Source organism: Carassius auratus, chromosome 12, assembly GCF_003368295.1.
Source record: "Carassius auratus strain Wakin chromosome 12, ASM336829v1, whole genome shotgun sequence".
Lineage (NCBI taxonomy): Eukaryota > Metazoa > Chordata > Actinopteri > Cypriniformes > Cyprinidae > Carassius > Carassius auratus.
In genome coordinates this window covers 20,809,776-20,822,396 of record NC_039254.1, presented here as the reverse complement: position 1 = coordinate 20,822,396, position 12,621 = coordinate 20,809,776, and the positions used below count along the sequence as shown (strand labels likewise).

Genomic DNA, 12,621 nt, shown 5'->3' with positions numbered 1-12,621 from the left:
CTATTATCAGGTGTTCTCCAAACTCTTCAGTCATTATAGGAGAAAACTCAGAGCTGTTATCTTGGGGAAAGATGTTTCAATAATTGGGTGCCAATAATTGATGCCAACATGAACTAGAGAAAACATTTATTTTACAATGTGATCCCCCCCACCCCCCAACACACACAAATACTTTCAATTGTTTTACTTCAATGAAAGTTTAGAGTGTTGTGATTTTTTTTTAATTAAAGATCAAAAGGATAAACAATGCAGATCTTTTTTCACAGCTAATATTTACCAAGGGTGCCAATAATAGTGGAGGGCACTGTATGCGAGATTTGGTCAATAAAAACAAAGGTTAATTCATATATCTTGTGTCTCTGTAAAATAGTAATCTATTACTCTGCATTATATATAAAAAAAAAAAAAATTCTTTTTGTCAATGAGAGATTTATGGAAACAGTTTTTACAATTGCTAGGACATGTTACTCAAAACTTTTTTTCTAAATTCCTCAAACAGTTCAGTTCACAGTACGTCTCCAGTATGCTTCAGGAAACCTGCAAACTACAGTACTGTTTTAGGCACTTAGGAGTTAGATCTGTTTCTTCAAGTCATTCCAGACAGACTGGATGATGATGAGATCAGATCTCTATGTGGAGCATTGGCTGTTGGCAGAAAATCTCACTGGATTATTACAATTAATGGCAAAACTAATGTTTGTAAATGTAAACTGATATTTCCAACTTACACACTACAGCAAAAGTTAAAAGTAAATTAAAACCATTTTTTAACTGGTTAAAATATTAGTGTTCTAATAATTTTGGCCACCACTATACATTCAAAATTCACTAAAACTACCAAAACACTTCATACGGGTCTCAAATTATCTCATTCTTCACTCATAAAACATGACTTTAGGTTGCATTATATGTTTGCTTTCGTAAAAACGCATTTGCTCTTGTATAGATTACTATCACTTGTGTAGGGGCTCAACTATGTCAAAAAAATGTTTTTATTAATTTATTTTTATTCATAATATATTTCAATATTGTATTCATTTTTTTATTATGCTAAGTTATGAGCTTAAGTTGTAACTGTTTTGTAAAGAGTAAGTAAATGTGCACACTGGCTTGTAGGTAAATAGAGTTTTGGCATTTTTTGTGTCCAAGAGAGGAAGAAAATTCATGTAATTGGAAAGAAGCATTTTGTGCCAAAACAATTATTGATAACACACAGTTTAGCCCATACAGGCTGCTATTGTGCTCATTGTGTGAAAAGTTTTGAAAAGTATTGAGAAATGTGTCCTAGTGATTGTAAAAAACTATATCTAACTGTTCTATATTTTGACTGCAGTGTTTGCTTTTTGAATTTTGGTTTGGTCTTTGGTGCCTTGTGTTTGGAATATTGAGACAGTGACCAAAACTTCAGCAAACACATGTAAGCAATTAGTGTAAACAAGTGTTGCAAGCAATGTGTGACATCTTGCATTTTGTGTTTGTTTTGAGGATTTGTCTGTAGAGTTATATGACATATTATTTAGTACATATTAATAGAAATCATGTGTAAGCACTTATTAAATATTTTAAAACTGTGACAAATGCTGAGAATGAACGAACAAAATGAGAATCAGGTATTCCAGAAAGCTAATTCAATGAAATAAATGGTCTAGAATAATGTGGAAGTTACTGCTTACCCCCAATGAGCATTGTACAAACAGAGAAAATCTTCTCAGCATCAGTGTTGGCACAAACATTGCCGAAGCCCACACTGGTCAAACTGCTTAAGGTGAAGTACAGAGAGGCGATGTAGGCACTGCGAAGTGAAGGACCACCAACTGTACTGTTCAAATAGGGCTTGTCCAAACGCCTGCCCAACTCATGTAGCCATCCTGACAGAAAGAAAGAAACTAATGTCAAAAACCCATAAGATAATTATTTTTTCATATAGTGTTATTGTTATTTGAATATCTCATAATGTTGCATAGACACACATTCTGCTTACAACAGAAATAATTGCTTTTAAGGGTATTCACCTTTCAATTATTTTTATAGTGTAGTTATTTGTGATGATTATGATTATGATTATAATAACATTTTATAACAATTATAACCATTTGCACAGTACAACAGTAAAATTACAATACTAATATTTGTATTTACAAATATGTATTAATATATACAGTATTGTTCAAAATAATAGCAGTACAATGTGACTAACCAGAATAATCAAGGTTTTTCATATATTTTTTTATTGCTACGTGGCAAACAAGTTACCAGTAGGTTCAGTAGATTCTCAGAAAACAAATGAGACCCAGCATTCATGATATGCACGCTCTTAAGGCTGTGCAATTGGGCAATTAGTTGAATTAGTTGAAAGGGGTGTGTTCAAAAAAATAGCAGTGTGGCATTCAATCACTGAGGTCATCAATTTTGTGAAGAAACAGGTGTGAATCAGGTGGCCCCTATTTAAGGATGAAGCCAACACTTGTTGAACATGCATTTGAAAGCTGAGGAAAATGGGTCGTTCAAGACATTGTTCAGAAGAACAGCGTACTTTGATTAAAAAGTTGATTAGAGAGGGGAAAACCTATAAAGAGGTGCAAAAAATGATAGGCTGTTCAGCTAAAATGATCTCCAATGCCTTAAAATGGAGAGCAAAACCAGAGAGACGTGGAAGAAAACGGAAGACAACCATCAAAATGGATAGAAGAATAACCAGAATGGCAAAGGCTCAGCCAATGATCACCTCCAGGATGATCAAAGACAGTCTGGAGTTACCTGTAAGTACTGTGACAGTTAGAAGACGTCTGTGTGAAGCTAATCTATTTTCAAGAATCCCCCGCAAAGTCCCTCTGTTAAAAAAAAGGCATGTGCAGAAGAGGTTACAATTTGCCAAAGAACACATCAACTGGCCTAAAGAGAAATGGAGGAACATTTTGTGGACTGATGAGAGTAAAATTGTTCTTTTTGGGTCCAAGGGCCACAGGCAGTTTGTGAGACGACCCCCAAACTCTGAATTCAAGCCACAGTACACAGTGAAGACAGTGAAGCATGGAGGTGCAAGCATCATGATATGGGCATGTTTCTCCTACTATGGTGTTGGGCCTATTTATCGCATACCAGGGATCATGGATCAGTTTGCATATGTTAAAATACTTGAAGAGGTCATGTTGCCCTATGCTGAAGAGGACATGCCCTTGAAATGGTTATTTCAACAAGACAATGACCCAAAACACACTAGTAAACGGGCAAAGTCTTGGTTCCAAACCAACAAAATTAATATTACCTTAATCCAATTGAGAACTTGTGGGGTGATATCAAAAATGCTGTTTCTGAAGCAAAACCAAGAAATGTGAATGAATTGTGGAATGTAGTTAAAGAATCATGGAGTGGAATAACAGCTGAGAGGTGCCACAAGTTGGTTGACTCCATGCCACACAGATGTCAAGCAGTTTTAAAAAACTGTGGTCATACAACTAAATATTGGTTTAGTGATTCACAGGATTGCTAAATCCCAGAAAAAAAAAATGTTTGTACAAAATAGTTTTGAGTTTGTACAGTCAAAGGTAGACACTGCTATTTTTTTGGACACACCCCTTTCAACTAATTGCCCAATTGCACAGCCTTAAGAGCGTGCATATCATCAATGCTGGGTCTTGTTTGTTTTCTGACAATCTACTGAACCTACTGGTAACTTGTTTGCCACGTAGCAATAAAAAATATACTAAAAACCTTGATTATTCTGGTTAGTCACATTGTACTGCTATTATTTTGAACAATACTGTATATATATAAAAAATGCTTTCAACATTGAACCACCAAAATTCTATTTTCTGTTCAGTTTACAACAAGTATATACATGCTCCTTATTACAAATGTGGTACAAAAAGTCTGTTTACAGGACTGACACATGTTGCATTTCCAAATGACAAGGAAATGACAACAAGAGCAAGTGCAGAGATGGAGAATATATGGGGCAACATTTATTGTGAAATTAGTTGTGTTGAGGCACACAGTGTTTCAGCCAGCACTGAAGACATCTTGTCTCGTGCAAAAGTCCCCAACAGCATGATGGCAGACACAACCACCATCAACTCCAAGGCACTCTTCCCCAGCTTATTGCCAAAAACTGATGAATAGCTTGCACGCTCTTAACTGTGAAATGCACACACAGTCACCAAGTCGAGTTGGACTCTCTAGGACCTATTTCTCAATACTTTTTAAAAACTTGTCTATGTGGGAAAACTTGTGGATCATTTTCCTTTGTTTTGGCACAAAATAAAAATTTTCTTACTCAAACAACCAACACCAAAACTCTAAATACCTACAGGTCATAGAAAACTGAACAAGACACATTTGTACAGCAATACCATAATAAAATAAGAAACTAGATCTAAAAAAATGAAATACTGTCAAAACAATTAGATTAGCTAAACACCTGCACAGGTTTTAGTCTTTTAATTTCTTTTCCTGCTATACAAAAGAAGACAACTTATTAATAATTTTGCTAAAGTTTGCTAAAGCACAAAACAAGTGTACTTTAATGTAAGATCATCCTTTAGCACACACCATTCTTAAGGTTAATATTTGGAAAATATTAAGGAAAAGGTTATTCATATAATGTTCTCCATTTTGGGTTATTTTTGGCTCCACACACATTCATTACAGTCAAATGACGCATCTTTTACTAGTTCCAAAACTTAATTTTAAAGCTGGTAATGGAGGCTTGAGCCCTTGATAGCATTCTAATGCAGTTATTAATCAAGTTATTAGAAAGAGAGCGAGACAGAGACACACAGAGAAAGAGAGAGAGAGAGAGAGAGCTTGTGTGAATTAGCCTACCTCTGTGCATCTCTAAACAGCGCTGTTATTTCCTTGCTAGTGAGAAATGTCATGATTTGCTACACTTTATAGGCTAACTGATAAAATCGTCAGGGAAGCGCTGACAATACCTTTTTGTGCAAACTGCATGACCGTTATTACAGTTAACTATGCAAAGTGATATGGAACTGTAATGCGGTCAAGAGAGCTGCCTTGAATTATGTTCACCGTGGGTTTCCCTGAAAATAACATCAGACTCAAGCATTCGACGGCCCCATAGTATAATGAACGTACTTGGTTACGAACGTAACCTTGGTTCCCTGAGATACGGAATGAGTACTGCGTATGGGGAAAAGCTCCTTTTTTCCTCGATACTGAAGCCTTTTTTCAACAACGCAGTGCAACTGCACTGCCATTGGCTTAATCTGTAAACTTTTTTAAACCAATTAGAACGCTGCGTAGCTGGGCGAGCCTGTGGCGATGCAGCGCGCCAAAGCCCGCCAGAATGGGCGGGGTCGAATGGATATATAAGCAGGCAATCGCCAGAGGAAATCAGGTCATACAACTGAAGCGGCGACACTGAACCCGCAGCCTCGTGGCAAGGCATATAACGCAGTACTCGTTCCATATCTCAGGGAACCGAGGTTACATTCGTAACCGAGTACGTTCCCTTTCGATACTTCACTCATACTGCGTATGGGGAACGAATTCAACCGCGCCGTGCCACGGTAGGGAACGACAAGACTTAGCTCCCTGGAGGTGGTATGATGACGGAGTCTGCTAGAGGCCGTCGTATCAAACCGAAAGACCCCGAACATGCAAGGTCAGGATATCCAAGTTATAGAATCTGACAAAAGTGGACGGCGAGGACCAGCCAGCCGCCTCACAGATGTCCTTGATAGAGACACCACTAGACCAGGCCCATGAAGAGGCCATCCCTCTAGTAGAGTGGGCTCTTACTCCTATGGGGCACTCAAGGCCCATAGAGGAGTAACATAGAGCGATAGCTTCAACTTTCCAACACGAGAGGCGTTGCTTTATGACCAAAGACCCCTTGGTGCGGCCACCAAAGCAGACAAAAAGCTAGTCAGATTACCTGAACGGCTGTGACTGCTCAATGTATATCCTCAAAGCCCTCACTGGGCAGAGTAAATCCAGCTCCCGCTCACCTGACAACGGAGGCAGAGCTGAGAGGGAAATTACCTGTGCTCTGAATGGCATCGAGAGCACTTTAGGTACATAGCCATGCTTGGGTTTTAAAATGACCTTAGAGTCATTGGGCCCAAACTCAAGGCATGCAGGGCTCACCGAGAGGGCCTGCAAATCGCCAACACGCTTGACCGATGCTAGAGCAAGTAGCAGAGCGGTTTTGAGCGTTAGGGGCCGAAGGTCAGCTGACCGCAGTGGTTCAAAGGGAGTTCCTTTGAATGCTCCAAGGACCGTGTGAAGGTCCCAAGTGGGAACGGTGAGAGGACGTGGGGGCTTCAACCGCCTAGCACCTCTCAAGAAACGCACAATGAGGCTATTTCGACCCACTGATTGGCCCAGCAATAGGAGCATGAAATGCTGCTATGGCTGCTATGTAAACTTTGAGCGTGGAAGGGGTGAGACCCTTTTCTAGACTCTCTTGGGGAAATGACAGTATCGGAGATACGTCTCACTCAACAGGGTCTTTGTTTTGTGCTAAGCACCAGTCAACAAAGACTGACCATTTCTGGGCGTAGAGGCGTCTTGTAGACGGGGCTCTTGCCTGAGCAATGGTGTATAGCACGTCCCCGGGGAGGCTCAGAGGCTCCCATCGAGGGACCATACATGCAGAGCCCAGAGTTCTGGCTGTGGATGCCAGATTGTCCTGTTCGCCTGAGAGAAGAGGTCCCGCCTCAGGGGGATCGGCCATGGGGCTTTCATGGAAAGCCTGAAAAGCTCAGAGGACCAAACTTGGCTCCTCCAGAGGGATCGCTCCTCCGAGGGATCAGAGCGATCGGGGGAAAAGCATAAAGAAGGAGGCTGGGCCAGTTGTGGGCCAGTGGATCTGTTTCCTTTGAAAAATAAGTTGGGCAATGAGAGTTGCTTTCTGAGGCAAAGATGTCGACCTCTGCCTTCCAGAAAATCTCCCAGATTTTGAGAACTGTCTGTCCCACTCGTCCGAGGGGACATTGCTACGTGAAAGCATGTCTGCTCCCAGATTCGTCTTGCCAGGTATGTGTGTCGCCTTGAGCGATCGCAACCTGGGTAATGCCTATTCCAAGAGGCACTTTGCCAGTGCGCAGAGGCGGCTGGACGAAAGGCCGCCTTGGTGATTTATGTAGGACACCACTGTCATGCTGTCCGACTGGACTAGGATGTGGCGCCCTTACAGGATCGCCTGAAAGGATTGAAGGGCTCGTTCCACTGCCAGCATCTCGAGGCAGTTGATATGGAGATGGCTTTCCTCGTGCGACCATGAGCCGAAGGCTGGTCTGCCCTCGCACAGAGCACCCCAACCCAGGTTGGACGCATCTGTTGAGAGCACAATCCTTCTGGAAACCTCCTGTAATACTTTCAGCCAGTATTGCAGGGGCCGCATTTGTAGGAGGCCGAGCTGTAAAACTGGGGAGGTGGAAGCCATCAGCCCTAGCATCCTCTGAAAGAACTTCAGAGGGAAACAGGCTTTGTTCCTGACAGAGGCCGTGAGCTGCTGAAGTACCAGAGCGCGCTCTGGTGATATGACCGCCCTCATCTTGACTGAGTCGAAAACTGCTCCCAGGAACGTAATAGGAGCAGTGAGCTCTTGGCAAAATTGACCCTGAGTCCTAGGTACTCTAAGTGGCTCAGGAGCACGGATCTGTTGTGGTCTAGCTTATTGAAAAAAGGCTTCAGTATCGAGGAAAAAAGGAGCTTTTCTCCATACGCAGTATGAGTGAAGTATCGAAAGGGAACGTCTCAGGTTATGCACGTAACCCTGAGAATAGGCAACGAAAGACTGCGTCTTTTAGAGGGTGCTATGGGAACGCTGTCAGCGTGGCCGGTGTCTGAAGCATGAATGAAATAACAACAATGAACTTGACACTGGCAGATGGAAGCCTATGACGTAAGCAAATCAGCGACTGCAGATATAAAAAGGCACCTGTAGAACACGTCATCCTCTTTTTGTGTAAGAAGACACAGGCATGATAGTGAAGCATGGCACAGGGACACAGCATCTCGTTCCCTATTCTCAGGGAACCATGGTTACATGCTTAACCTGAGATGTTCCCTTTCGAAAGGAAACTCCATGCTGCATCCTTTAGAGGGCGCTATAGGAACGGTATACCAATGCCGCCATGCTGAGGATCATCATAGACTAACTCACCCGCCAGAGTCTGGAGCTCTAAGATTGGAGGTCTCAGCATAAAAACTCTCTACACAGAGAGGAGACCTAGCTACACTCAATGCCAGAGACAGGTAGTGAGGGTCAATAGAAAGAGCCTACTACTCAAATTACTGTCTAAGCTGAGCTCTGGGGAGAGGAGGCTTCAGCAGAATGACTCTCTTAAATGAGAGGAAACCTAAAAAACTCAATCCTAATTTGAGCTCTTAAAAGTGGAGGCTTCAGTATGACGACTCTCTAGAATGAGAGAAGACCTGACTACACTCAGCGCTAAAGATAGTTAGGGAAGCTCATAAAAAAGAGCCTGCGTACCAAATTGTCTAAGTGGAGCCCTGGAGAGCAGAGGCTTCAGAATAATTACACTCGTAATGAGAGGAAGCCACAAACAACTCTCACCCAACAAAATAAACTTATAATGAAACCTGGTTCCCGATCTTCAGACTGGATTCTCATCATTGGTCAGGCCCTCAGGGTCCATTTCCTAAGTGCAACTAGGAGGTTTAAGGAGGGTGGGGGGCGGGTCACCATGCGGACAGAAGGAGCCTAACTAGGTACTAACTAGGTACTAGGCCCCTTATGCCCCAGGCCTTGTCTAGGCCGGAACTGTCCCTTTAGCTCCTTCCTTCTATTTCTGCACTCACATCTACTCTGTGACCGACTCCTCAGAGGAGGAGGACTGCAAGTAGCCACACTAGCCACACTAGTCTCCGACCCGCAGACCAGGATGGGCCAGGTCCCTCCTCGTGCTTGGGCACAGACGTAGACCGGGGCGTATAAAAGATTTATAAGCTGCCGAGTGCACCTACACCTCCCTGAATTTACTGCCCATCATCTTAATGGATTTGCAGAACAATTCAGAGGGCGAAACCGGTGTAGCAAGAAGAAACCGTTTTTCTTTCTCCTTGAAGTCCACCATGTTCACCCACAGGTGCCTCTCCATGGCCACCATTGCCGCCATTGTCCTACCAATTGTGGCAGCTGTCTGCTTGGTGGCCCTAAGAGCCAGCTCCACTACTGCCTCAGGGGAGAGGCCCTGACCCTGGTTTAGGTCCTTCAGTATATCAGCCTGGTATGCCTGCAGTACAGACATTCTATGCAAGGCAGCACCCACCTGACCTGCAGATGATTGTCCTCATTCCCTTTCAACGAAAAACGCTCACAACAAATGCATTCTGTTCCCTTTGAGAGCAGAGCGCAAGGGCTCCTCGCCTCAATACATAACACAAAACACAAGAGTCATGTGCGTCATCAGGTGTCAAATAGCGCAGACACTGATCTGCACACTTCCTAACACCTAACATTAGACATTTTCTCTACTCACTTCTCACACTTCAGAACAAAGAAGAAAAAAAGAGTATGACGTGTTTTATAGGTGCCCTTTTATATCCGCAATCACTCATTTGCTTACTTCATAGGCTTTCGTCTGCCAATGTCAAGTTCATTGTCATTTTTTCATTCATGCTTCAGACACCGGCCACACTGACAGCATTCCCATAGCGCCCTCTGCAGGATGCAGCATGGAGTTCCCTTTCGAAAGGGAACTGTATTTAACTTTTAGTTATGTCTGTTAAACAATGGAAGCTTCTAGACAGATAAACATTGTGATCACAAACTTATTTTCTGCTTATGCTTTTTGTACAGATGTTTGAGCAGTTATTACTTTTCACTTGTTTATTTTTGTGGTTTGTGAAGCTAGTTAAAGCTGCCCCTAAACAGGATGAAGAGACAGAACCTGGTCACTTTATGTATTGGTCAGATGGTCTCTTCTATTCCTACTCCTAAGTGGGCGTTCTTGGCCAGAATAATAATTAATGTGGCTTTATGCCGATAGTCCAAATCTGGTTCTGTGAGACTTTTCGAGGGAACATCCCATATAACAGGATAAGAACACCAAGCAGATCTTTTAAAGATTTATTTGACTCATCATGGTGTATAAATATCTCACCAATGTCCCAGGCTCCACTGGCATTGGTCTCCATCTCTTTGCGCCCGATGATGTACCAGATGCAGGCCATCCAGTGAGCCAGCAGAGCAAACATCGACATAAGCAGCGTTAGTACCATGGCGCTGTACTGCGAGTATCTGTCCAACTTCTGCAGCAGTCTTAACAGACGCAACAATCGCACAGTTTTCAGCAGGTGCACTAGAGATGTCTTGAACAAGCACAAATGTGTGTGTGTCAATAGCCTATGTAAATAATAATACCTTGTAATCACATAATTTACTTTAAATCTCCAAAAAACTAAACAAAAACAACAACAACTAAAACTAAACTTAAAATGCCATGGTAAACAAACATGACAATCCTTCTGTACTATGGCTCATATACTGTGTGTAGATAATGGTACTATCACAGAACTTTTTTTGAAAATGACCTCTGGAGATTTTTTTTTTAACCATCATACCCTCCCAATTATGTTATTTTTAAATAAGCCATATTATTGGAAAAATGGTTTCTATATTCACACATGTGGACTTACAACAGTAATGTTAAATGCATAGAGCAGGTCGAAGGGCAGCGCGGCCACCAGATCCACGAAGAACCAGGTGGTAGCATAATGTAGACAGATGGAACGAGGCTCATACACCACCTGCCCTGATTGACTCACGTAAGTGGTGCGAAAGTTAAGGATGATATCTGAAAGAGAAGGTAGATTGATGACATTTTCTTGGAAAGCCTCAGTCTCTTTTGAAGCATACTGTATATACACTTATATATATCTCACAGGTGGTAACTGATGTTTTATGTATTTATGTGTAAACCATCTGATGGTACAAAGTCACTTTCAGTGAGTAGACTCACCCAGAATAAAAAGCATTTCAACTGCGATATCGCTAACTATCGTGCTCCTGCCTGCAGTCTCCACATCGCTGTACGCTGTGAAACACACATTGTACGGCACAGTCACAGCAACATAGAATGTAGCCAGTAGAATCATCCAATCCCACAATGCCTTGGACACACTGTAATGCAGCAGGATGAATCGAGACTTCTGGACTGCTGCCACTTTATATTCAGGCAAGGATGGTTTTTCAAACATGTCCTGAGGGAGAGAGGCACAGATTAAGGAATGAGAGCAAAGAAATTGAGAGATGAGTTCTCTTTTAGCCTAATATATCTCAACTTCTTCAAGGTAGAAAGAAGATTTATATGATTCTCATGTTTCTCATGAGAAAAATACTACAGCAACCTCACAAACATTTCCACTTTGACTCATTATGACTCATTAAGTTTGTTCATACCACATTCATTGTTACTTTACACTACACTAACAGTGACTACCAGCTGCATTCATTTGATTAAAAATATGATAAAACTGAAATAATGTGAAATTTTATGCAATTTGGTTTTCTATTTAATCGTGTGTTCTATGTAATTATATGTTCAAATTAAATTTATTCCTGTGATGGCAAGGCATAACTGTTTTTAAAATGATAAAAAAACAACAACAAAAAAACATCACCAGAACCCTTAGAATTGACCCAAATCTCATTCTAAACCTTGTACCGACTCTCTTTTCATATTTTGCAACCACTACCATAAGTCAGATGAAGACAGTTTGACAGCCCAATAAATTCCTAATAAATCAAATTAAAGTCTGCCCTATATATCCTATTCAAAAGACACAAAAAATATTTACTGACACACTGTTTTAATAACAGTAAGTGTCTTGGAACACTGAAAGGAATAGTGGCAAAATAATCTGTTATTATTCAGAAAATAACAGAAAAATCAATCTTTAAATGTAATCTTTATCTGCAAGGAGACTGCATGACAGATGATAAATCTTGGTGTTTCTTTAATTTAACTTTTACATCACAGAGGTCAGGGAAAGGGTCAAGCTCATGGTCTTTGGTCATGATTAGTTTGAGGCAGAAAATCATGTGGTTTCTAATCCTCCATGCACTCATCTGCCACACTCTTCATTAAGATTAAAGAATTGACCCGTGATGTCACTGAACAAAACATCCGAACCTCATGCCTTTAAATAGTCTCTATGAATATATTTTATTCTGGGATTATGACAATATTCATTTAATATAGTAAAATGTTGTTTAGGACACTGCATGAAGTGGGGAAAAAGTGCTGCACACTCTAGTGAGACAAAAATATGAAAAAATAAACTAGTTTTTTGATATATTACTTTTAATTGTTTTTATTTTTTTATATAATATAATCTAAGATAAGCCACATCAAGTAGGACATAAATAGAGTAGCTCCATAACAGATACAGTACTAGTCAGCTAATTTCAATTTAAATAATATTAGCACCAAAAATCACAGCTCTCCTCTCTTCTTCAGTTGCTCGCTCCTAAGATGTGTTACCCGGTTTGGTTCATTCAGTAGAATTTGTGCATCGTACTTAGCGATCCCTCAAAACTGATTTAGGTTGTGACGAAATCTGAACACTAGTTGTCAGAGGAGACGCATTCAAAATGAAGTTCCAAACATGGGTTTGGGAGGAGCCTAA

The 12,621-nt window shown here is 41.1% G+C and overlaps 1 protein-coding gene across 2 annotated transcripts in view; it reads right to left on the bottom strand.

Annotated features, from left to right (window-relative positions):
* The window catches only part of LOC113112124 (potassium voltage-gated channel subfamily H member 4-like), a 44,235-nt gene that overhangs the window by 22,029 nt on the left and 9,585 nt on the right, over window positions 1-12,621 (bottom strand). For both annotated transcript variants that reach the window (XM_026277571.1, XM_026277572.1), the window contains exons 5-8: window positions 10,953-11,193; window positions 10,630-10,787; window positions 10,095-10,302; window positions 1,674-1,868 (exon numbers count right to left, since the gene is read on the bottom strand). In XM_026277571.1, coding sequence (XP_026133356.1) covers window positions 1,674-1,868; window positions 10,095-10,302; window positions 10,630-10,787; window positions 10,953-11,193 — 802 coding nt within the window. The remainder of the gene's footprint in view (window positions 1-1,673; window positions 1,869-10,094; window positions 10,303-10,629; window positions 10,788-10,952; window positions 11,194-12,621) is intronic.